Here is a 25,329-nt window from a genome sequence, read left to right as displayed (position 1 = left end):
AGTCACGTAGAAGGGAAACAATAAAATAATAAAAATATAAAACAATAAAATTATCACGACGTTTCAACTGCAACACAAGCAATCATCATCAGGTGTGAAAACCACAGCAAGAAAATTTGAAAAACGTGGCGGTTTTTTTAACGTTAGCACCACAGAGAGCGATTTGGCAGTTGTTCAGATGGACGAGTCCATCTATGTTCGGAAAAGAGGAGGGGGGAGACGAAAATAATGGATGCGGTCTGAAAGCCACCGTAAGCGTGAACAATCAATTAAGACCCGAAATGGTTTATCAAATCCTTCCAATGATTGATAAGCCAGAATCCATCTTCTCGGTTGAAATTGTCTCTGTGTTTGTATATGTGGAGCCTCATGAACGAATCTCTCATGGTAGCCAGATGGCTTGCAAAGAACCTCTGTCTTGGAGAAGTCAATGTCATGTGAGCCTACTGAATTATAACAGTGATCTGCCAGGGCCGTGGTGTTGGTCCTACCGTGTTTTAGGTCTGCTTTGTGTTCACGAATGCGGTCCGAGACATGTCGTTTGGTTTCTCCAATGTAACTACTACCACAGAGGCAACTTAGTTTGTAGACGCCAGGGTACTGTATGTCCGAATCACAACTTTTACAGACGGAACCAGATCACGGATTTTATGTAATGTGTTAAATCGGACCTGGATCTTGTGTTTATTCAAGATTTTGGAGATCTTTTTTGTGATCCCCGCAATGTAGGGTAAAGTGATGGTTTTGAAAGGCACCTCAAGAGGGTCCTTCTTCATGGTTGGAGTGATCGCTTTGCGGATTGTGTAGTCGGAGTAACCATTAGCCTTAATAGCTTGGTGCTAACGTTAAAAAAACGGCACTTTTACAATTTTTTCTTGCTGTGGTTTTCACACCTGATGATGATTGCTTGTGTTGCAGTCGAAACGTCGTGAGAATTTTATTGTTTTATATTTGTATTATTTTATTGTTTCCTTTCTACGTGACCCTACCGAAAGAACCAAGAATATGAATCCCTGCAGTCACAAAAAGCAGTTCTTAAGAAATGGGGGGGGGGGGGGGTGGGGGCTTTATCCAGCAGTGAATTGACCAACACCTGTTCCCTGTAATTATTTATTACGTACACCGATGTCTCCCTCCTTCCGCAGGTGCTGTTGGTGGATCTGTGCGGCGATCGCTTCCTGCGCCAGGTGAGTCACGTGCGGGTAGTGAGGCTGCGTCTCCGATAGCGACGTGGCTGCTGCAATAGCAGTGGCCGTGTTTAGACTCCGGGGCTTGTACCCAACAGAACCCTACTTGTTCAACAGTTTGTTTTGGAGAAACTGCGTTAGCAGTAGCGGCACACGCACACACACACAAGCACAAATAACAAAACGCAACACATTCATCAATAACGCTGCCCTCAAGATGAAAATGCACTTAATGTATGTATGTTGAACTTATTCCACACCGTACGTAGCCAACCGTTTTGCGATGTTTGAAGCAATGGCCCTTCTTAAAAGCACGTACTGGGATCCTAGGATAGAATGCGCATTCTAAATTTGAAGTATTATTATTTGACTATGAAGGTACGTTGCCCAAAATCGTCGCCTGTTTTAATTTCCAGCACATGTATATTTGTTCTTTATTCGGGCAAGTGTCATTGGCGAATGCGCTGAGTTGTTTTTCCTACTCGTGACACAGAGTATTATCACACCACAAGGCCACCAGCATACGTGGGCCATGCAGTGATGCACACCTTTGAGGCGACGTTTGGCGAGTCGGAGAGATCTGCGAAGCTCCCAAACACAACTGGGCTGCGTGGTGACTCGGAGATGGTAGTACAGCAAGTGGGTTTGGCGAACTCATCTCAGTTTGTAATTTAAAAAAAATTCAGCTCACTTGGTAAACTTGGAAGGCGGTCCTGGAGAGGGTTGGGAGGACTGGAGTTTGGGAACCTGGTTTAGAGGATCAGGACGGTACTTCCCACTGGGGATCTCATCTCCTGGAGTTTGGGAGTCTGGTTTAGAGTATCAGGAGGATACTTCCCACTGGAGATCTCATCTCCTGGAGTTTGGGAGTCTGGTTTAGAGGATCAGGAGGATACTTCCCTCTGAACATCTCATCTCCTGGAGTTTGGGAACCTGGTTTGAAGATCAGCAGGGTTATTCCCACTGAGCATCTCATCTCCTGGAGTTTGGGAACCTGGTTTAGAGGATCAGGAGGGTACTTCCCTCTGAGCATCTCATCTCCTGGAGTTTGGGAACCTGGTTTAGAAGATCAGGAGGGTATTTCCCTCTGGGGACCTCATCTCCTGGAGTTTGTGAACCTGGTTTAGAGGATCAGGAGGGTACTTCCCACTGGGGATCTCATCTCCTGGAGTTTGGGAGTCTGGTTTAGAGGATCAGGAGGATACTTCCCACTGGGGATCTCATCTCCTGGAGTTTGGGAGTCTGGTTTAGAGGATCAGGAGGGAACTTCCCACTGGGGACCTCATCTCCTGGAGTTTGTGAACCTGGTTTAGAGGATCAGGAGGATACTTCCCTCTGGGAATCTCATCTCTTGGTGGTCAGCAGCGCTCCGGCGCGAGCGTCGCTGGGCGGTGAGCAAGGCGGCACGAGAGGGCTCCAGAGGGCACCGCGGTGTTCTGAGACGTCGCGGAGGAACAAAAAATAACGATCGTCATTTACAGACGTCACTTATCGTTGCCCTTTAGACAAGTGCTCAATGGGCCCCTCCTCGTGCAAAGGTCACAGGCCCCTGCTCCGTATATGCGGGCTCTCGGAAGAATACGACAGCGGCAGCAAACAGTCATGACTCTGCTGCGCTGATGAGTCCCAGTGAGGTCAAGACCGCACGAGAGCTGTGTGCTTGGTTCACTGCTACCCGCTGGGATATGGCCACATTCTCTTAACCCTTTGAGTTGGTGACCTAAACGACAAGAATGTCCCACACGTTCAGTTGTTTTGAGCCGGTGTTGACTGCACCCCCCCCCCACCCGTTTGTATGTGTGTGGCGTCGATAAATTAGGCATCGAACAAAGACGGTCACTTGCATCGCGCACCTTAGGATGCGCTTCGGCGGCCGTCTGGAACGCTCTTCCTTCCGATATTAGGAAGCCAGTGGGAGCTGTGGCACTTTTAAATCGTCATCGTCTAGATCGACAAACTCATGTTTTTAGAACCTTGTGTGTTCGTCCGTTGTCCTTCCCCCACACCTCCGATTAGCACGGTTGGCTACGTACGGTGCGAAAGAGGTTCAACGTACACACACAAACATACGGAGCGTTCTCCCCGCAGCTGGACGACGAGGACAGCATTCTGCCGCGGAAGCTGCAGGGGGCGCTGGAGCACGCGCTGGAGCAGCGTCACGAGCTGTGCGCACGCGGCCCGGACTCGAGCGGAGAGGAGGCCGAGGGGGGCCAGGAGGACGCGGGAGACGGGAACCAGGGTGAGCGGACACTACCCCCCCCACACCCCCCCCCCCTCCTCCGTCGGGCATCCTCTCACCCCCCACTCCCACCCCCCACTCCCCACCCCCCCGCCCAGCCCCCACCGCTGAGAGCCCCCCCCTATTTCAGTCAGCTTCTGCGTGTAAAAAAATGACTTGCCGTACGTACATCGACTAAACGTGGTGTACCGGCGCGCAGACCGCGGCCCGCTGGATCGCTTCGTCTCCGAGGCGTTTGTGCGCTTCTTCGTCGAGACCGTGGGCCACTACTCGCTGCACCTGGACGCGCTGGAGGCCCGCGAGCGGCGCGCCGAGCCCGGCGGGGCCCGCGGGAGGCGCGAGAGGGCGGAGCGGCGCCTGCAGCGCGAGACCTTCCGCAAGGCCGTGGCCTCCAAGAGCACGCGACGCTTCCTCGAGCTCTTCATGGAGACGCAGATGTTCGCCGGCTTCGTGCACGAGCGCGAGGCGCGGCGTGCCTGCCCCAGAGGTGAGAGGTCGACGCACGGCACGCACGCACGCACGGACGCACCGGCGGATGGGGCGGGATGAGCGGTCTCCTGCGTGCGTGAGCAGCGTGCTCTCCTGCATTGCTGGCCTCTCTCCCACTCACCCGTAGATAGCCCCTCGTGCTGCCGTGCGAGGCCTTCATAGGTGCTACTCGCTAACAGCACTTGCCCCGAGTGTATCGTGATGCTATGCGGGGGATCTTTGCCTTTGTGTGTTTGAGTGCAGGCCTCTTTGAGGTGCGCGCAGCTCAGTACCTGGCGGAGACACCTGAAGCGGAACGTGGAGGGGTCAATCGCTTCCTCAAAGGGCTCGGTGAGTTTGTCGGCACAACAGCGGTCGTGACGGCGCCCGTAACCGGCCTAGGAGCACCCTTGAAGCCACGCGGCGTGGCCGGGGAGCAGTTTGTGGGCCAGACCCCCCCCCCCCCCCCCCGGGTGGGATTCACAAGCCGGGAGTCACGGAAGCGCCGACTGCTTCTCACTGGGCCACCGCACTTCGCTGTATCCACCGCGACTTGCCGGTGATCGCCCCGGGCGTCCGTTCGCATCCCCCCATTTGTGGCCGGGGTGAGGCCTTAACCGTGTCATTGCAGGCTAGCAAGCAGGCTTTCTCCAACATCAGAAACCTACAAGCTAAAGACTCAATACTTGGCACGAAGGACAATGCTGCAATAAAGCGTTCAAAGCTAGCGTGTTGTATTGTTGTGTAAAATGCCAATGTACGTGAGGGGGTTCGGAGGCGGGGGGGTTCCCGGCCAAGAAGAACGAGAACCACAAAAGTTTGGCTCTGCGCCAACTTCTGCGTGCCATTGGCAATGCGTAACGCGGCTAATTCATAGCGATCAAACCCTGAGGCTGCATCAAGGCAGGTATCCGTAAACTTGCGAAAGTAAATATGCTAATTGTATTGGTCGAGCTATGCAAGATCAGTTTAACACGTAGTAGTAGGCTTTCGCGACCAATATTATCCATAACAGAGGTTTTTTTTGGGTTAGATCGCGTAAATAATAAATATATCTATGGAAGGTCATGAGTCGCGAATACGCAAAGTCAAAGGTGTTGCCTTGCTCTCCCACGTATGTGTGCATATTGATCTTCTTTCACACCGCACGTAGCTAAGCGTGCTAATCGGAGGTGCGGGAGGACAACAGACTAAACACTAAAAGCAGTTGTAAAGAAATGAGAACCATAGATTCATCACACAGAGACCCATAGACTCATCACACAGAGACCCATAGACTCATCACACAGAGACCCATAGACTCATCACACAGAGACCCATAGACTCACCACACAGAGACCCATAGACTCATCACACAGAGACCCATAGACTCATCACACAGAGACCCATAGACTCATCACACAGAGACCCATAGACTCACCACACAGAGACCCATAGACTCACCACACAGAGACCCATAGACTCACCACACAGATACCCATAGACTCATCACACAGAGACCCATAGACTCACCACACAGAGACCCATAGACTCACCACACAGAGACCTATAGACTCACCACACAGAGACCCATAGACTCACCACACAGATACCCATAGACTCATCACACAGAGACCCATAGACTCACCACACAGAGACCCATAGACTCACCACACAGATACCCATAGACTCATCACACAGAGACCCATAGACTCACCACACAGAGACCCATAGACTCACCACACAGAGACCCATAGACTCATCACACAGAGACCCACCCCTCTGTTCCTGTGACTCCCACTTGTCGGGCCTCGAACATGGACACATTTCGATGATTAAGTATGAACAAGTGTGGGATTAAGTATATCCTTTTGGTTGGGATTTCCCATCCTGCCCAGCAGACAACATTCTTAATTCTGTCCCGTCCAGAATCTCACGCCGCTAAGCCACCCCCAACCCCAGCGCGTGGCACGGGACATGCGGCGAGGGTTGCCGGGTGCGGGAGCCGTGGGGTCTAAGCGACACAGGAGCACGGGGCATTGATGCCGGGGGGAAGGGCAACAAACTGAACGCAACAAACCGTTGAGGGGACAACAAAGTTCCAACCCGGGTTTTTTGCGGTCTCAGACGATGACGCGCGCGCGGGGTGGATCAGACTCAGAAACTGGAATGCGCTGGCGGTGGCGGCTTCATCGCCGGCGCTTCTCCAGCGGGCGAGCGAACAAACGCAGCCCCTCACGCAGCTCCCCGGGAGCCCAGCACGAGTGCAGCATCACCACCACCATCACCACCACCACCGCCACCACGCCTGCCTTTGCGTTCCAATAATGAACGAGTCCAACTGTACGCGATTCCCATCTGGAGACTGTAAAGTCCAGAGGCAAATTGAAACTCGGGTCACCTGGTCTGGCAGCGCGATGTTCAGACCATCGCCCCACCACTCCCGCGCTCACCCTACGCAAGGTTTACCGCTTGCAGTGCATGATTTGTGCTCGATGTGACTTAAGAGTCAAGATAGCTCAAGGTCAGTCACCCAAACGTATTTCAGTATATCGTCTGCTCACATTTTTTTCTCTCCTCTCCTCATTGGCCCTTGGCTACGAGCGCAAGCGTAATAACGTGCGAAAGTACGCGCGCGTGCGTGGAACGAGTACGGGGATCACGTCCGTGAGCCCCGCACTCGCAGACAGAGAGAGCAACCAACAACCCTCCTCCCTTACCTCTGCCTGCAATTCCACCTCCCACCTCTCTCACTCACTAACAGGGAACAGAATGAAGTTCCTCTCCAAGAAGTGACGCCTCGGGTACAGCACCGAGGTACGAATTCTGGAGGCCCAAGCCTGAAACGCCGAGGGGTGGGGTGGGGGGTGGGGGCCGACGGTCACCCGTGGCCCAGTCTTGGCCCCTAAAAGAAGTCCCGGTGGCGGGGCCTGGTTGGGACCGGGGGCGTCCCTGAACCCAAGGTGGAGTCGGGAGGTCAAGGATCACGGACGGGGACCCACGCAGGGATCGACAGCCTCGGCTTGAACCTGGCGGGACGGCGATGGGGGGCGGTGACCCCCCAGGCAGGGGACGCGGTCGCGGGGCTTGCGCCCCCCCCCCCCAAACTCCACGGGCTCGGCGCGTCCGCGGAAATTAAAACGAGGAGGCCTGCTAACGAGCGTCGCGTCGCAACGGACTGGCTGCTCAGTGTTTGAAGTCCACGCTGGCAACCGATGTTGGGGGGGGGAGGGGGGCTAGGGGGGTTACCGTGGAGTGGAATGGAATGGGGTGAAGGCAGAGGGAAGGGTCTACAGCGTGCGGAACGCAGAGTGAGTGGAATGGGAGGGAAATGGACGAGGTCCATCTGAAGGGAGAGCTTGAGATCGATGGTCGGGCAGCGTTCGCGGGAATGTCGGGCGTTGAGACTTGAGAGGCGACCTACCTCCCCTGACTTTAAAGGTACAACACCCATTGTAAGTTTGAAATCTCAGACGTAACGTGCGTCACGTAATACAGTATCCGCAACCCAGTTTTTATCGCGTTCCTCTAAGATCATTTGTAGCCTGTTGATTCCATTCTTGTTCAGTTTATTGCTGTCCAATTCTTTTAGTTTCCATCAATATTGGACAACTGCAGTCCATTTCCTTATATTTATGTGCGTCAGGTACTTGAGTGCATTTATCCACATTGAACGAATTTCTGTGAAAATTAATCCGAGCGCAGTTCAGTTCAAGCCTTCAAATAAACTCGAGTAGAGGAGTCCTTCTGCCGGTACTGACGTCTTCGCCCTAGTCTGTGTATTTATTTTAATTTGTGACGCGTTGTGTCCGTCGCTATTCGTCCGCGGTGTCTGGCAGTCTTCTTGTTTACCAGTTACTTACGAAAGCCTTACTAACGTCGTCGCGAGCGAGCGAGCGAGCGAACGCGTCCGCGGTCAACGGGGCAGAGCCGGGGGGTGGGGGGGGGGCGTTTGGGGGGGGGGTGGCGGCTGTGAGCGACTGAACCCCCCAAAAAGGAGCACCGTAGCAATCAAAGGCTCCGGGCCCACGGATGGGCATCCTTCCCGTGAATCGGGCGGGGGGGGACACGCACGGGCGGCAAGCGACCGTCGGAACCTCGTCCGTCGCCGTGAGCGCAACGGGGAGGGGGACAGCGGCGGTGGCTGCACGGGGTTGGGGGGGCGGGGGACGGCGGCGGGGCGGTGATGCGCACGCGGTAGGGCGAGGAGGTGGAAGGGCAAGGGACGGGGCAGTGCTGAAGAGCCACGGCGGTCGGCGGACAGTGACGATGGGCTCCTGGGGAAAGAGAGACGAGGGACGGTGGGGAGACGGCGAGAGGGAGGGAGGGAGGGAGGTTCTGAACGAAGAGAATCGTGGGAAGGCAGTGATGCTGTTTGGACATTGTGGGGGGGGCAGTGAGAGGAGAGAGGATATGGAGCTTGGAGAGAGATAGGAGGTGGGAGGAGAGGATGACACGGGAGGGTATGGAGGTGAGGGGAGAGAGTATAGCACTGGAGGTTAGGGAGGAGGAGGCTGGCACAGGAGGGAGGGAGGTCGGTGCGGGGAGCGGCGCTGGTGTTGTGGGTGGCGCCCTCGCACTGGTGTCTGCGTGTCGCGCTGGTGTCTGCGTGTCGCGCTGGTGTCTGCGTGTCGCGCTGGTGTCTGCGTGTCGCGCTGGTGTCTGCGTGTCGCGCTGCACGCACTCGACAGAGGGCACTCCACGCTGCTTTGCACGCAAGCTGAAACACTGCACACCGCACGTGTCGACTGTACATATATTTTATATATAACTCTGTTTTTTTTTTGCAATTTTTAAAATAAAACATTGTCGATACGTTGCACTGTGTATCATGCGCGTGTGTCGTCATTCTGCATAATATATCAAACAGAGCGGTCTGTCTTAAAGGACCCACGTGTCTTTGCGACGATGTGTGCGTAAGCCAGTGATGACAGATTCAAACAAGTACAACTCCAGATTAATGGAGAGGCTGAGATGCTGGGTCTCTTACCCGAGCTTGCCGTTAGCGTTTAAAATATAAATGTTCCGTGCATAGCTCGAGGAGCAATGCTCCGTCACAGATGACCGCACGGAGTTAGAAACGTGCGCACGACCCCGGGTGCCCAAACCGTGATGTGACGAAAACTGAATCATGCATAGACGGAGGTAAACACTCGTAAACACTGACTAATGCCAGCCCCGTGGGCTCGGAGCCCGTGTAACGAAACGGCAGTGGAGCGCACGCGCGCTGTGGACCGCTGGCTCATCTCTCGCGTCCGAGACGTGCGATAGGAGCATATTCCTTGCGCCGAAAAGGGTTCAAACGGCAATTTTGCGATGCCGAAAAATTACCTCGCAAATTACTCAACGGAGATTCCTGCACACGCGGCATAATCTTCTCTCCCCCCACCCCCACCCCAACCCCTCTCCATGCGAAAAGTTGACAGGAAACCTCTTGGAAAAAAAAAAGTGTCTTGAGACTCTGTTAGGCTCTCCTAGGTAAACAAGAACGACAACAACAACAGTAAGCACCGTGGGACTGCGGGAGGAGGAGGACGCGAACTTGCTCTCTCACGGCAGGCGAAGCTCAGCAGCGTTCGTTCAAGCGGTGCCCACAGTCCCGGTCAGAATCGAGCGCTGCTCCCGCAGCAGGAGGTGACGAGGCGGTGCGTCGTCCCACCAGCTCGCCGGGCCTACACTCAGTCCCAACACTCACCGCTTAAATATAACACTCAATTATGTAAACGGCAAAACACCGGACAAACTCCACAGCCGCGCACGGTAAAGCCACGCTTATAAGTTATACAATTGGGCAAAATGCACACGTTTTTACACCCAGTTCTTCTCGCACCCTCTCGCCCAGCTCTCTCGCTTTGTAAGTCATTCAGTGGACAGTGGCGGGGCTAGCGAGTGCGCAGGCGGTGCAACTGCACCGGGGCCCCACGGCCCAGCCAGTGCCCTGACAAAGCCTCCCCAAACTACACCTGTTCCCAACATACGTATCGGGGGTTGCCGTGATTGGCGATAATACGACATCGTACAATTTAAGGTCCACAATAGTTGGTTTGTCCGTTTTGAAAAACATGGGATTTCCATCGGGTAGGGATACAGTGGGAGGATGATTAATATCCAGATATGATGTAGCAATGGCTCCCCACTGGTTAACCATGTTATGTTTACTGACTCGCTGGTAATTGCTGCTGACTCTGACAAGGAGTTGGAGCCAAGGAGGAGAGAAAATGAGCAGGTGAACCCAGTTACCGCCTCTGTGTGGAAACGCTTCAGAGGGGTGTTGGCCCCGCGGGTGAGGATGTGGTCAGTGGAGCGGTGGGACGGCCGTTGGGGAGCTCCGCTCGGGGCCCGGGAGGGGCGCTCCGTGCTCCGCTCGCTTCAGCTTCGCCAGGTTTTCCAGCAACGCGAGGCTTCCGGGCTCCAACTGCCGAGCTCTCTCGTAGAGTTCGCGAGCGCCCCGGTAATCCCCCTGGCACACAAAGAGAAAGATCCCCCATATAGCCTGCAACAGACTGTTGGGGCAAGTGCCGTTAGGGACCACTTATGAAGGCCAGCACAGCGCACGAGGGGGTGGGTGGCCAGCACCACGCCCCGCCACCTTTGTCTCCCCAGTAGCGATGTTTACCACACCACACCAGGTACTCATTTGAGGCTGAGTCGACCTAGGGGAAGCCCATGACCGGTTTTGAACTCGGGTAATAGCCGGGAGGCGCAAAGAATCACAAACAAGTGGAAAGGCAGCCACTGAGCCGGCACCGGCAATTGCCCAAGCTCTGTAGGTCCTCTTTCTATTATTTAATGAGTGTTTACATGTGGGACGGATGCGGAGCACCCGGAGAAATTCCACACGTACGGGGGGGGGAGGGGGGGGGGACACTATCCCCGCAAAGATGGAACAGATGGGAGTTAACATTTGCTGCGCCGTCTTCTGTAAAGTCGGGTTATGGCATTTCTGACACCCACGGGAAGGGAGTTTAAAAAATATGTCGCACGATCCAACAACCCCTCCCGGTATCCACAGCGCCGGATTACGGTGGTGCGTAGCCACCAGGATAACAGCGTCACGGATAAGAGGGTCTCCTCCGCTGGCGATCAGATTTGAACGCTTGCCACGCGGTCTTCATGGGACGCGGGGCGCGGCGGCGTCGGCGTCGTCTCACCTGCACGTGCAGCACAGCTCCCATGTTCATCCACGCGGGCGCCAACGAGGGCTCCAGTCGCACGGCCTCGCCGTAGCTCTGCGGAAGACGGCGCCCGCGCCGTTCGCGTTGGCAAAGCGCCTCGACGGCAGCGCGTCTCGGACCGGTTCCGCGGCGCGCACGGCGAACGCGCGCGACGAGCGTTTTCGAAGACGAGGGCGGACGGGATTCAGGATTATCCGTCTCCTACGAGCGTTCACGACGACGGCCGGTTCGTTCGTTTTAAAAAAACTGACGTTCACATCGAGGTTCATCTGGACAAATGCACGCGCTGTTTTGAACCTTGGCAAAGTAACGAACAAACACGCGCGTGGCTGGGAGTTCACCTCGGTGTAAGTTCATTGCTACGTTTGGCGGGGGCTAATGTTTTTTGTGGGATGCGGTGAAAACGGAGGCGGCGCGCACCGCTGGCATAGCGCGGTTGACGTGGGCCCAGGTGCCAAGAAGGAAATGGGAGGCCGGGGGAGGCGATTGTCAAATTCCATCATCCTCCCCCCCTATTTCCAAAGCCCGGAACCTGGATCCCTCCAGCTAGTGGGCCCCGGTGCCACTGCGCCGGCTGCTGCAGGCGCCTCCGCGGGCATCACCGGGGGCACCGCCGGGAGTGAGGACGCAAGCGACGAGCGCGCTCGCCCGGCACCTTGAGGGCGTCGTGCGTGCGGCCGAGCTCCCGCAGGTGGTTTCCCTCGGCGAAGTGGAGGTCGGCGAGGAGGCGCGAGTCCGGGGGCCTCAAGCGGATGGCGGCGCGCACCGCCTCCAGCGCCTGCGCCGCTCGCGCGCAAAAGACAAAGTTCCCCCGCGCGGTTCTTTAGCAGACCGCTTGGGGCGGGTGCCGTTTTGGCGAGCGCCGGCGGGAGCCACCGGGCAAGGCACCGGCGCCCGGCCGTAGCTTTTGTCTCAAATTGGAGGTGGCCTCCGCCCCCGGGGCTGACCTGCTCCGTGCTTCCCGCCTGCGCGTGCAGCGCCGCCCGCAGGCGGTGGCACTCGATGCACGCGGGGTCCAGCGCCAGCGCGCGCGTCACGGCCCGCTCGGCCTCCCGCACCTCCCCCAAACGCACCAGCACCTGTGCCTGCACACACAAGAATAAAGATCCACCGTATAGCCTTAACAGACTATAAGTGCTGTTAGCGAGCACCTATGAATGACCGGCACGGCACACCTAGTGGCGATGTTTACACACCGCACCAGGTACTCATTTGAGGCTAAGTCGACCTAGGGGAAGCCCAGGACTGGTTCAGATAATCGCCACTGATGTTTGCCGTGAGCGGAAATTGAACTCGGGTCACCAGGTTTGCTAACCGCTACACTACCGCTTCCCATACAGACACACACAGGCGCACGCTGTGCTAAACGAAAGCCAACGTGAGAGGGCGTCGCTGGAGCGAGATGTTAACTACCTCGCCTGGTATACAGGAGGTCGTGGGTTCCATCCCAACCCTGACGCCTGCTGTATATGTAGTTTGCGTGTCTCTCTCTCTCTCTCCCTGTGGTTGCGTGAATCTTTCTCCGCGTCGTCCGGGTTTTTCCCTCCACATTTAGAATCAACATCACGCGTTTAGAGTATTTGGCTGCTATCAATTTCCACACGTCAAGCCGCTTCGTTGGAAGCTGGACGAGTAGCCACGGATGAAAATTTAAGTTGTCCCTTCGTGTGGCTGTGTCGGGTGGAGGAGGGTGTACGACACACGGCCGGCTCGCGTGGCATCACCAGAGCCAGGGCGCTGCTCCTGCTCGAGGGATCCCGCTCCAGGGCCTCGCTGTAGGCGCCGAGCGCGCCGCGCGTCCGCCCCGTGTTGTAGTAGAGGGCCCCCAGCAGCGACAGCGCCTCCGCACTGCGGTCCACCTCCAGGCAGCTGCGCTCAGACGCCAGACGCGGACCCACCCCGCACGGCCGTGCTGTCAGGGCAAGTACTGAGAGCGGGGGTCACCTTGCTCCTGTCGAGCGGCGAGCGGGGAAACACTCGGGGTGGGGGGTAATGACAGACGACGACGGCGGCCCTACCGGAGGTACCAGTCCTCGGCCTCGCGGTTGTGGCCGCGGGCCCGCGCCAGGCGCCCCAGGTTGACGAGCGCCACGGCGTGCGAGGGGTTGAGCTGCGTCGCCCGCACGTAGTGCCCGCGGGCGCGCTCCTGGTCACCTGGGAGGGCACGCGCCGGCCGGCACACCACGCCAGCAACGGTTGGCGCTGGGCGCGACACGTACAGCGCGCGTGCCGTCCCGCGGGGGCACGCGTCCGTCTCTCCGCGTTAAACGCGTTTCTAAGTCCGTCAGCGTTTGTTTCAGCGAGCAGGCTGCGCTGGTTTCCACCTTGCTGGTTGTCATCAGCAGTCAGGCCTGTTAAACAAGTACTGCTCCTGGCTTGCTGCCTGCGTTGGCCGGAGCCGACCCAAATCCTACGAGACCCACTTCAGCACAAAGCAGCAGTGGCACTGCCATGGAGTATTTGTCATTATTATTATTATTGATTTACCTCTGTCAAGCCACTTTTGGACGGAGGCCTATTCTGGCCGTGTCGATCATAGGGGTTGTTTGACCATACTTCCCCATGCTGGTCAGTGGGAGTTGGTGAAAGGACTGCAAGCTGGACACTTGAGATACACTTTAATAAGTCAACGGTAAATGGCATTAGTTAGCGGCTCCTTAGAAATATGTTAAGAGTTTAAAACCGTTTAAACTTTGACCTTTGAGATGAGAGAATCCGTCGACGTTGAGGCCACCCATGCAATCCACGTCGCGTCGCGACTGCCGCCCGTGCCGTACCTCGCTCAAGGAGGAAGGCGCCGTAGTTGTTGTGAAGATCCGCGTTGTGCGCGTGAATCTCCAGCGCCGTGCGGTACACCTCCTCCGCCTCGCGCGCGCGATTCTGCATCGCACGGGACGTCGTCCTCTGAGCGGCAATATTTAACCAAACTTTTTATTTTACCAGGTAAGGTCCACTGAGCTACGTAGCTATTTTTTAGAAGCGACCTGGCGATCACAAATGATAGCTCAACGAAGTGGCTTTTGTGGACATTCTGAGCAGCCAACTACTCTAAACGCACGCTGATTCTAAATGTGGAGGGAAAACGAGGAGTATCCGGATAAAAATCCAAACTCCAAATATACAGCAGGCGTCAGGGTCGGGATCGAACCCACGGCCTCCTGTATACGAGGCGAGGTAGTTAACATCTCCTAGCCACCACGGCTCCCCATATATACAAGGCGGCGAGCAGCCCCCGTGGGTAGGAGGCGCTCGGAATCTTCGAACGAGACACCAAATGTGTCAAAGGCTCACGGCCATGGTGCATATCCCAGAAAACCGTCCGCATTGTTTTTTGCATAGGTGTGCGTGTGTGCTTACACAAAGACACACACCGACCCACACATCTGCACACACACACCCACCCACCCACACATCTGCACACACCCCCACACCCACCTGGGCAGACAGGAGCGAGGCCAGCCCCGCGAAGGCGTCGGCGAAGTGCGGCGCGACCCTCGTGGCCCGCCGGTACAGCCGCTCCGCCTCCTCGCCCACGCCACGGCTCCTGGGGACGGCAGCCGCAGACGCCGCTCAGCCGGAGCCGCTCCTCGCTCCTCCTTCTCCGTGTCCCCCACCCCTCCCCCGTGCCCCCTCCCCTGTGCCCCCCCCCCCTGTGCCCCCTCGCCCGTGCCCCCTCCACCGTGCCCCCCCCCCACCGCAGTGTTATCCCAATCATCTTATCGGAGTGTAACTCACGAAACGAAGTCACCATTCAGAACCTCAATAACGCCGTGTTAAGAGAGCGGCCCGCGGCTGCGGTTAACACCAATCAGTGATTATTTAACCTTGACTGCAACCTTGCACGCCTTTAGTTCTCAATGGTAATTGTGTTTTTGTAATGTTAATACACACATAGGGTTTGATAAAAAACAAAGTAGTTGTAGTGACGCGCCCGTGCTTAATTTGTGTTTCGATGATTTACCTTCTAAAAAAATCTGGCCGTGCCTCGCACCCCCAGACAGGGCATCTCGCACCCCCTGGGGGTGCACGCTGCACCCCAGGTTCAGAAGAAGAACCCCACTGACACAAGAGAAGTGAGACATCTTTCTTTGTTAAAAGAAACATGAGGGTTTGGGTGTTCTCTGGCTGGCTGTGCGTGTCCTTGATGTGTGTCCTAAATATCTATCTGTGTGTGTGTGTGAATCTGGCGGGGGGGGGGGGGACCCATACACCTGGGTCTGTCCCGTGACTCTACCAGCGAGACTTCCACACTTCAAGTGGCCTCAAGGTGCACCTAGCTTGGCACAAGCGCTGTGGTGACGTCACCACCACCTAGTGACGAATGGCGATTGTTGCTGGGGAACCCTGCACTGTGGTGAGCGCGCACTGCACCACGAACCTGAGCCTCCAATTGGCACGGTTGGCTACTACGTACGATGCGAAAGAAGTTCAACGTACAGACAGACATACACAGGAACCCACTGAGGAACCAGAACAGTGGTGAGGATGTGAACTCGAGCCAAGGCCACCCAAGGGTGCCCGAGCCTGTTCGTTTACTACTCGGTGATGTAGAAAATTCCAAATAGATAAGTAACAGAGAAGAAAGATAACAATTTAAATATACCGTGACAAAATATTGTACAGTATATTCAAGTTCAATAAAGAGTTACACCAAAACATGCTACTAATATGAAGGTTTTTTTAATCAAATGTTTAAGCAAATCTGTTCCCTCAATGACTTGTACCGTAAACAAAATGTGAATGCAAAGATTTGTGAGTGAACAAAAGCCTCAATCAGACTCCACAATAAAGAATTTTGCTTTTAAGGTCACGTGTTTTGCCATGTGTTTTATTAAAACATGTTTTAGCCTTTTGTTCCGTGAGTGATAAGAAAACTCAAGGGGAGGTAAGATATATATTTTTTTAAAGCGAGAGAGATTGAGGAACAAACGGTACGTGGAATCGTGGGCGGTTTGAGGCGTAGATTTTAAACATTTGGTAGGGGATGCCGAGGACTGCCCTTGGAAAAGTTTATACCTTCGGCAAGCCCTACCACCAAGGCTAGAAACACTAACATCGGCAGATGCTTTCACTGCTCGCTCCAGCAACACGGAGATTAGGTGAAGGGGATGGCGTTATTGCTCCGAGCAGCCGGCTCATAACAGATGCCTCCCACTGCTAAGCTGCCCCTGGCTATCAGGGACCGACTGGATCAAAAGGAAACCAGATATTTTAATAATCATAATAATAATAATGCCAACTTGGCAACTTGTAACCCGCCACACAATATTCGCTCGCTCCTTGAACAGAGAGAACGACTGAAGAGGTGCGAGGATGAACCACAGGCAAGCGGGAGAGGCAGCCAATTGGTCAGCCGGTGCAAAATGTCCCTCCAAGCTCTGCGGTACTCCATATATAAAGGTGTAATAGATCAATTAATGAGTGTTTACATATGGAGAAAACCTTTGCGTGGGTTTTGATGTTGGGCTATCACACACTCCACAAGACTGCCTGTCGCTGCATCTCTCCAGTGTACTATCTCTCCACCTGTCTCGCTACCGTTATCCTCGTAACCGAAGGTTGATGTCCATGACAAGACGTTGTCCACGTTTTGCGATCTTTGGCATCACCCATGGAGAGCCCTATTCCACGTCTCACACTGTGCCACCAACCACTCCCCCTTCCCCTCTGCCCTTACATTTTCATCTGTGTACGAACATCGTCACTGCTCCTCGATCAGTTTCCTCAGCAAAATGTACTTCTAGCGGTTCTGTCTCAACACCTCTACTCCCTCCTCCTTCTTCGTCTTGTCATCGCACAAACTCACTCGCTCAATTCTCCTGCATCACCGCACCTCAAATGCATTTTGGTCTTTGCATTTCACCCGTCCACAATGACTCCCTAAGGGGGGCCGATTGGCCAGTTGTACAGGTGCCAAGTCTCATTCCTCCTCGCTTGTTTCTATCATTTTGCCACCCGTTCAGTTTCGCTATCTTGGGACGGCTGTCATATTGTTCTCAATGAAGTTGGGTCTGGCAAAGCCAGCAAGCAGTAGCAGGTTGCTATTAACCCTTTCCTGTTTCGAGACGTCTGCAAGTTGCAGGTTGGGTGTCCTGTTGACCGCTGAATCTCGGAACGCATAAGTGGTTCGCGTTAATTTCATTTAGAGAAGCCATGCGCTGCTGTTTTTAAAGACATCGTACTCACCGCAGAGAACTGTAGCAACACGACCGCGCTCAATGACAGCTGGCGCCAAACTGTACCGCACGCCCTCCCGCATGACCTCGCGGGAGCCTCGGTACCAGGTAAAGTTATTTTATTTGCGTTTATCACATACGTCACCAGAACGGAATGGGAAGAGAAGCTGACGACGTACACGCACGTCATCGGAATGGGAAAGGGTTAGCGGACTGCCGAGAAGCGTTCACCCTCCCCGCTGGCGCAACCGCCGAGATGGTCACCTGAGCAGGTTGGCGAGGTTGAACATGGCGCCGGCGTGCGTGGGCGCGGCGGCGAGCGCGCGTCTGTAGAGGCTCTCGGCGTGGCCCAGCTCGTGAGCCAGCGTGCCCAGGTTGTTGAGCGCACTCGCGTGGCCCGGGCAGAGGCTGCGATCGATCGCGAGCAGGCGACGGGGATACAGGGGTGGTAGGAGAGTGGGGGGGGGGGTGGTTAGGAGGACAGCCGTGCGTACGGGAAACGCTCGAGCGAGACGGTCACGCGGGCACACGGGTTCGTTGGCACGCGCGCGTACCCGGGCACCGCAGAGTGCAAAGTGACATGCGAGCAGCTACTACATGGGCACGCGCGACGCGACGCGGACTTGAAATGTCATTTCCAGAAGATTTGGTTATAGTCCAGGGTACGGACGCAGCTGGGCAATAAAACAGATTGTGCCGTCATTCGGGCATGGGGGTTGTCGGAGGAGGATTCTCACAGCGACCGCTCTCACTCCGTGCCCTGACAATGTGCCGAGTCATCAATCTTGGCTTCTCGGGATAGCTACGGGATAAATCATCCGCTCTATTTTTCTCTGTATTCACTCATTCACTATTCATTCACTCTCCTTTCCCCCCCCTCCCCCCCCGTCGTTCACTACCCTTTCACTCCTCAGTCGCTCTCCATTCACTCTCCAATCGCTTCCCATTCACTCCTCGTTTACTCCGCATTCACCTCCCCATTCACGGGCAGATGCTCGGAGCGGGTGGGAAGCGGCTGGGGAGGCACTCATCCTCTCGATGTCCCCACACTCCGTCATTGCTTCTTTCCTTCTGCCAGCTTCCGCAGCTTCTACGCAGTCAACATTTAATATCGCCCTGTTGTGTCCGCTCCCCCCGCTCCCCCCACCGTTCACAGAGTTGCCCCCGCGACGGGTTTGTGTAGCCGAGTGCAGACGCGGGATGGTGCGCGACCGTGCACAGGTGTGCTGCGGTCTGTACCTGAGGGCAGCCCGGTAGTGCTGTCGTGCGCGCTCCGTCTCGCCCTTGTCCCGTAAGAGGTTGGCGTAGTTGTAATGCGCCTTGGCATTGTGTGGCAGAGTCTCCACACCCGACCTGCACCCGTGCGCACAAAGACACAGATCCCCCCTCGTAGCCTTATTAGTAGACGTTTTGGGACAAGTGCTGTTCGCGAACACCTATGAAGGCCGGAACGCCACACGAGAAAGAAGGTGGCCAGCACCACGCCCGGCCGCCTTTGTCTCCCCAGTGGCGATGTCTGCACATCGCAGCAGGTACTCATTTGAGGCTGAGCTGACGCAGGGGAGGCCCAGGGCCAGTTCAGATAACCGTCACTGGTGTTGGCCGTGAGCAGGAGGATCGGGACGAGGAGGAGCGCTCGCTCACCTGAAGAGGGCCTCGCGGGACCTCCACACCTGGTTGCGCTGCAGAGTTTTGGCGGCGAAGAGCGCCAGCAGGCAGAGCGCCGCCGCTGCGACGGGCGGCCGGGCTCGCGCGCCCGCGCGGAGGTAGAGCGAGGTGAGCGCGTGCGTCACCAGCAGGCAGGAGCCCATGCTGTGAGCAGGGCAGGAGGGTGAAACGGCGCAACGCGAGATCGCGAGTCTGCTCTTCACACGTGACGCGGCTGCGCTGTTGCGTTCCCGAGGAACGCCGCGTTGTGGGAAAGCTCGCGCTGCGTCGATGTAGGGTAAAGCAAGGGGCCGCGATAAGACGCGAGATGCGCGCGCGCAGGCTGAACAAAGACTTGAGGGCGCGTGGGTGGCATCTAGAAGTATCCAGCAGCATCCCGCCCTGTGCGATGCTACGCCGAGGCAGCCGTACGACCGCTTTTTCCTTCTCGCGTTGCGACGTAGTTCTGTTTACTCGATCGCGTTACATCCAATTCGCATCTGCGTTATGAAAAAAATGTGTTCCCGCTCACGACCAACACCAGTGATGATTATCTAAACCGATCCTGGGCCTCCCCTAGGTCGACTCAGCCTCAAATGAGTGCCTGGTGCGGTGTGTAGTAAACATTGACACTGGGGAGACAAAGGCGGCCGGGCGTGGTGCTGAACAGCCACCCCCTCGTGTGCTGTGCCGGCCTTCATAGGTGCTACTCGCTAACAGCACTTGGCCCCACTGGTCTGTTAAGGCTATACGGGGGATCTTTGTCTCTGTGCTGTGTGATTGTGTGTGCAGGGAGAGGGGGAGGTAGGGGTAATGTTTGATGACTGTATAGGACTGTATCCCTCAGGCGCATGTTTGTTGGTTTTATTCATTTCTGCTCACGTGACACATTGCGCACGTTCGGAGGCACAAAGACTGCAGCTAAATAAGTCACGAAATAAATACGTCTCCATAACTCCCCAACATAAATAAAGGCAATCCTTACACAACCCATCGCCGACCTCCCCCCCCCCCCCCCCAGTGCCTTCTGGGAGTGCACAATTACAGCAGCATCGATTCAAGCGAACCCTGGGCCGGTTTCAACACACAGTAACTCATCAACAGTTAGGGCTAGCTTGACGCATTTGCTGCCAGATGTCACCCCGCTAATCATGCGTCTCTCTCACACCTCCCGCTGCCTCGCCTCCCCCGTAATGCCCTCTTATCTCCCAGGCTGTTGCAGATCCCAAAACAATGACTTTGTTGCAAGGGGCCTCTAAAGGAATCAGATCATTCGCTCACTCTCTCTTCACAACATTTACGCCGTTCCCAGGCTGTCGTCTGACTGATGGGATGTGTGAAATATAATTGTGTGTGTGTTTTTTTTTTATACGGAGGGACATATTTACGAAGGTGGCGAAGTGTCCACGTATTTGTTTCGTGTAGAGACTGCCTCACGTGCATCTGTGTTATGAGCGAGTGAATCGGTGAACGAGCGGCTGAATGACTGAGGGAATGAGTGGATGAGGCAGAGCTGACGTGACCGGGTTATGGAGAAATTGTGGAACGTGAAATCACGCTGTGGTGGATGGGGGGGGGGCTAGAAAAGGGGAAATGCCAGACATTCCGAACGGTTTGGAGGTCCGCCAGCACCACCACCACGGCCGACCGCCACGGGGCATAAATAAACCCTCCCCACCACGCAGCCCCACACACAACAACGAATTCAACTACAACAACCACAACAACGATGCACAGCCTGGGCTGAGCACTGCAGTCGCTTGCATCGAGACGTCGTTGCGAGCGACTGAATGCTCAGCAGCGGCTTTGACACTCAGCCACACGGGCGAATCCCAAGCACGATAATGTCATAAACTGCAGCAGCCTTCTCAACCCACTGCTGGATGAAGGCCTCACCAAGCCACCGCCACCGCCGCCGTCTCTTGCAATCCTGCGACGAACGGTCGAAACGATCCGCCTAGCTCCTGCACGCTAGCCAATTTGATCGGATTTTGGGAAAGGCTGGTGAATTGCAATTAACATTGGCGCCTCTGGCTTTTTGCGGACAATGAAAACGCATCATCTAACCGCTGGCCGCTTACTCGTTAGGGAATTCCCACGTGCCCAGGCGACTTTTGCCTCCCGTGGTAAGAATTTAAACGTGACATTCCCGCCACCCTTGGTTTGTGCAAGCCTGCATAACTTAATTAATTTCTCCCGGTTACCTGACGATGAAAACATTGCCTGGACAGGTAGGTGTGATGAACTTATTTCGGACCGTACGTGGCCAACCGTGCTAATCGGAGGTGCGGGTCACTCCGATTCGGCGGAGGTCACGCACCGGAATGCCACGGCTTTCTTTATTTGAGAGAGAAAAGGCCTTGCCTTGGCAAGTAGAGGATGCGCTCGGCCATCACGAAGCCGACGCGAAAGAAGAGGTTGCTCGCCGGGAGGAACGGCAGCACGAGGAGCAGCAGGCCCGCCGTCAGAACCCGGCGCTCCTCCACCTAGGCACGCACGCAAGAAAACAAAGATCCCACCACCACCCCACTGAAAAGCCTTCAACAAGACTGTTGGGGCAAGCGCTGTTAGCGAGCCGCACCTATGAAGGCAGGCACGGCACACGCGAGGGGGTGGTTGGCCAGCAAACCACGCCCGACCGAATTTTTCTCACCGCACCGGGTACTCATTTGAGACCGAGTCGACCTAGGGGAGACCCAGGAACGGTTCAGATCAGACAACCGTCACCGGTGTCGGGCGCGAGCGGGAATCGAACCCAGGTCGCCGGGTTCGTAGCACAGCGTGCTAATCCCGACACTAACCTGCTCCACTGACCGCTCTCAACCTACGCACGCACGCACATGCGGGAGGAACACGCGGGAGACGCACGTGCACAGGTCGCACGTACACGGGATGCATGTACGGCGGTGGATGTGGGACGTGGTGCGGTTGGGGTGGATGGGCGACGCGGCGTTCACGCTACACGGGGGAATCTTTCTCCGTCGCTCGCCGTGTACGGATTTGATACCTGCGGAGTGCGAGCGCAGCGCATGGCGATGATGCCCAGGCCCAGCGCCAGGCCCGTGGGCGCGAGGACGCGCGGATCGCGGGCCGAGGTGAGCAGCTCCACGCTGCCAGCCTGCCAGTCGTAGCTGAGCGTGCGTGGGCACAGCAGCAGCCACGCGTTGAGCGCGCACAGGTAGGAGTAGGTCAGGAACCTGCGAACCCGACATCACCACCACAACGACCAAACACACAACAACAGCAGCAGCAGTCACGTGTTAAGTGAAATCTGTCAACAACGAGAATAAAACCACACCGTAATGGAAAAATAGCGCAGGCTGGAATACCACAGCTTTTAAAACAAGATGCAAAAATGTCTAAATGGCGCATGGGCTCTGTGCATAATGCAAAATAAAAAACCCGTCAGCAGTTCCTCAAAGTGTGCATTGTGGTCATCATGCCTGCGGTCACCTGAGCTTACCTGCACAGGCCAGAGTAAGTCAGGAACCCACACCACAAACGCCCGTTACATCACTTGAAAGTGTGAATACGCGACAGGCTCACAGTCCTTAGTCAATCCACTCTCGTAAATGAGACTACCCACAACCTTGTTTGTTGAGTTCTCAGCTGGTTAAACAAAGTAAACTTGAATCCACCGCTAGTTGAAGGCCCCCCCCCCCCCCCCCCATGGCCATGGCTGTTGTGCAGGGTTATTAACCAAACTTGACCACGCTGGTCAGTGGTGGTCAGCGGGGGTGGGGTTCAGGACCGGTTCAGATGTGACCACTGGCCATGACGGCGAATCAAACTCAGTCCGCCAAGTTCAGAGCGCAGCGCTTGCGTCATTGTTTGTATAAGGCCAGGGGGTCGGCAATCAAAATCACAAGAAGGCAAAAAAAATTCGAATTCGGTACAAGACTCAATATTTCAAGAAGCCCAATGCACGTGAACAACATGCATACGTTACGTCACGGAGCAGTTGTTGTTGCACAGCGAAGGGGCGAAAATAAATTAAAACCCAACAATTTTAAATGAGTTGCACAAAACAACCCCCTTCTTAATCTTTGCATTAAGCGCGTTGTTTCTGCTTAGAGCCGGCTCGAGGAACACATTGTTGTTGTTTTTAAATTGGAGGGCAGTTTCACAAATGATGCTAACCCCACGGACAATCATTACAACCGTACGCGCCAGTTCGAGGGGGATTATGTACAGTTTCATAAAATGCTTATTTATGGAATAAGTTCATGGTTTGTTACACACACACACGGAAACTGAACATTCCATCAGCATCCCAGCATTGATAAAAAAAAACTCAGTTCTCTCTGAGTACCTCCAATGCCGTGGTAGTTCATCAGCGTTCATCAAAAAATGTGTGACAGTTTATTTCCAGATGAATTATAGCTCTAACTGCTCGGTATACATGTCCAAGAAAAAAAATCCACATAATGATGACACTAAATACCACTGATTGCCCACATCTTTAAATTGGATGACACATCCGAAATCATGGCACTGCCCTGGAGCTATATAAGCTCCCGTCACGCCTCCTCCACCTTCTGCAGGTGAAGTTCGCCTGCGATGGAATGACGGAACGAGTGTTGAAACTGAATCGCAGGTAAAGCGCTTTGGCGCACACACCACAGACAGATCTCCTCCTCGTCACCTGGTGAGGCGGTGTGGGCTGAACGAGGCCGGGTTGTCCTGCTCCATGAAGGCTGGTAGCTTGGCCCCCATCACGGCCAGACGGAACGCCAGCAGCAGCACCAGCTGTGGGAGGGGGCGAGGGCTATGGTTGTTTAAAAATTGCACGGTGACTTTTATGTCAAGACATTTTTCCTCCATACCCTGTATTAGCCATAATCATAGCCTTAATACAACGAAACTAGTCGTTAGTTTGCCAGGTAAGGTCCAAGAAGCTTTTTAGCTCTTTTTCAAAAGCGACCTGGCCACAAATGAAATCCCAGCGAAGTGGCTTATAACGTGGAAAATTATAGCAGCCAAATACTCTACACACAGATTGATTCTAAATGTGGAGGGAAAAACAGGAGGACACGGAGAAAAACGTACGCGACCACGGAGAGAATATGCAAACTCCAAATATACAGGCGTCAGGATCAAAGCCAGGTCCTGTGCACCAGGTGAGGTAGTTAACATCTTGCCACTGCGGCACCACTTAATTAAGGGTAATAAAACCATGCATAGACAAGAGTCTCTTTCCCTGAGTCTTGTTCATCCGTCAGTCTCTCGGCCTTCTGGATCACAGCTTTTGTTTGAAGCGGCATTTGTTAACTCTGACAAACCGAGTCCCATTCGGTCTGGGAGTCCCATAAGCAAAAGCGCGGCCTCTGAAACCAACTTTCCTGGGTTGCCACCAACCCATTCTATTCAGAGTGCCGTCTAATCCACCGCCTCTCCCTCTCTCTCTCTTATGCAACGTTCCACAAAGCGTAAAGCCTGCACACTGCTGTGCGTTGCGAGGCATGTGCTCACAATCTCCCCTTGGCATTGGCCGTGTCGCAGGAACAAACAGCACGCGCGCCCAACGCCGCCACCAGCAACAGCCAGCAGTGTTTGCTTTCAGCGCACAATCTCCAGACCAAAACATCAGTAGGGGGAAAAAGCCCTGCCAATAAAACGTTAGGATAGCATTTCCCCCCAACCCCCTCTTTAGTTTTTTTTGCGTCTTTCATCCAATGTGCTACCCCACGCCAGCTCCGGTACAGTGGCCACTTCCATCAAGCACGCAAAACATCTCCTTCCCCTGCTCTTTCTTCTCAAATTATTTACTGGTACGGTGGGAAGGTTTTTTTTTTCTCCTACTTTCTACCAACTTTAGAGAGTAAATATCACGTAAAGTGAGATAATTACCAAATTGTGTATTCTGTCATGTCAGCGCGTCTGTGAAAGACGTTCTGCAGCATTATCGCATTCACCTTTACGTCGCGTGGATTTTGAATATGCGTAAAACAAACCCACTGGTGGTATGGTTGTCCAGTCGAATGGCATTCGTTAGGTCTCAGTTTCGATGAAGAGCAGTTGAAAACATAACCGGGCGTTTTACCACGACACTTGGGGCAAAATACAAAACAAAGATTTTGTCGTAGTGTTGGGAGCTCTTATTGCAGATCGCGCCATGGGCCACACGTGGAATTCATTACCGATTTTTTTTTGAAATCACAGTTTCCTGAGCACAGACCACCTCTTCTCCATTGCCCATTCCCTTCCTCTTCCCTCTCCTCGCCCCCCTACACTCCGTCTCGTCCCTCCCCTTCCGTGACCCCCTCACGTGCTCTATGTCACGGTCACTTCATTCCTCGGCCCTTGCACCTATCCCTGCCATCTAAATCGCTCGATTTCTGTTCACGATAGTTTTTTTTTTATATATATAATTGTATTTCAACAAAACAACTCGCAGGCCCGTCACAGCGCATATCGTGGTTCATATTTTCAAGGCAGAGATTGGTGCGGGACGGGGG

At 54.8% G+C, this 25,329-nt stretch overlaps 2 protein-coding genes across 2 annotated transcripts in view; one reads left to right on the top strand and one right to left on the bottom strand.

Annotated features, from left to right (window-relative positions):
- LOC116951846 (DENN domain-containing protein 2B-like) overlaps positions 1 to 7,640 on the top strand; it is a 55,063-nt gene extending 47,423 nt beyond the window's left edge. Inside the window, exons 16-20 of the mRNA XM_032970640.2 lie at positions 1,146 to 1,187; positions 3,276 to 3,426; positions 3,626 to 3,913; positions 4,159 to 4,245; positions 6,638 to 7,640. Of these exons, the coding sequence (XP_032826531.2) occupies positions 1,146 to 1,187; positions 3,276 to 3,426; positions 3,626 to 3,913; positions 4,159 to 4,245; positions 6,638 to 6,669 (600 nt within the window). The 3' untranslated portion in view covers positions 6,670 to 7,640. The remainder of the gene's footprint in view (positions 1 to 1,145; positions 1,188 to 3,275; positions 3,427 to 3,625; positions 3,914 to 4,158; positions 4,246 to 6,637) is intronic.
- A 977-nt stretch (positions 7,641 to 8,617) lies between these two features.
- Positions 8,618 to 25,329, bottom strand: part of TMTC1 (transmembrane O-mannosyltransferase targeting cadherins 1) — a 27,690-nt gene continuing 10,978 nt past the window's right edge. Inside the window, exons 6-19 of the mRNA XM_032970588.2 lie at positions 23,517 to 23,620; positions 21,879 to 22,068; positions 21,236 to 21,357; positions 18,869 to 19,036; positions 18,464 to 18,577; positions 17,489 to 17,632; positions 14,484 to 14,592; positions 13,826 to 13,928; positions 13,067 to 13,202; positions 12,773 to 12,917; positions 11,996 to 12,133; positions 11,704 to 11,826; positions 11,025 to 11,102; positions 8,618 to 10,333 (exon numbers count right to left, since the gene is read on the bottom strand). Coding sequence (XP_032826479.1) covers positions 10,169 to 10,333; positions 11,025 to 11,102; positions 11,704 to 11,826; positions 11,996 to 12,133; positions 12,773 to 12,917; positions 13,067 to 13,202; positions 13,826 to 13,928; positions 14,484 to 14,592; positions 17,489 to 17,632; positions 18,464 to 18,577; positions 18,869 to 19,036; positions 21,236 to 21,357; positions 21,879 to 22,068; positions 23,517 to 23,620 — 1,839 coding nt within the window. The 3' untranslated portion in view covers positions 8,618 to 10,168. The remainder of the gene's footprint in view (positions 10,334 to 11,024; positions 11,103 to 11,703; positions 11,827 to 11,995; positions 12,134 to 12,772; positions 12,918 to 13,066; positions 13,203 to 13,825; positions 13,929 to 14,483; positions 14,593 to 17,488; positions 17,633 to 18,463; positions 18,578 to 18,868; positions 19,037 to 21,235; positions 21,358 to 21,878; positions 22,069 to 23,516; positions 23,621 to 25,329) is intronic.

This window comes from Petromyzon marinus, chromosome 3 (assembly GCF_048934315.1).
Source record: "Petromyzon marinus isolate PM22_M1 ecotype Great Lakes invasive population chromosome 3, UKy_Petmar_22M1.pri1.0, whole genome shotgun sequence".
NCBI classification, from domain to species: Eukaryota; Metazoa; Chordata; class Hyperoartia; order Petromyzontiformes; family Petromyzontidae; genus Petromyzon; species Petromyzon marinus.
The sequence above is the reverse complement of the archived record's forward strand: the minus strand, read 5'-3'. Positions and strand labels throughout refer to the sequence as shown.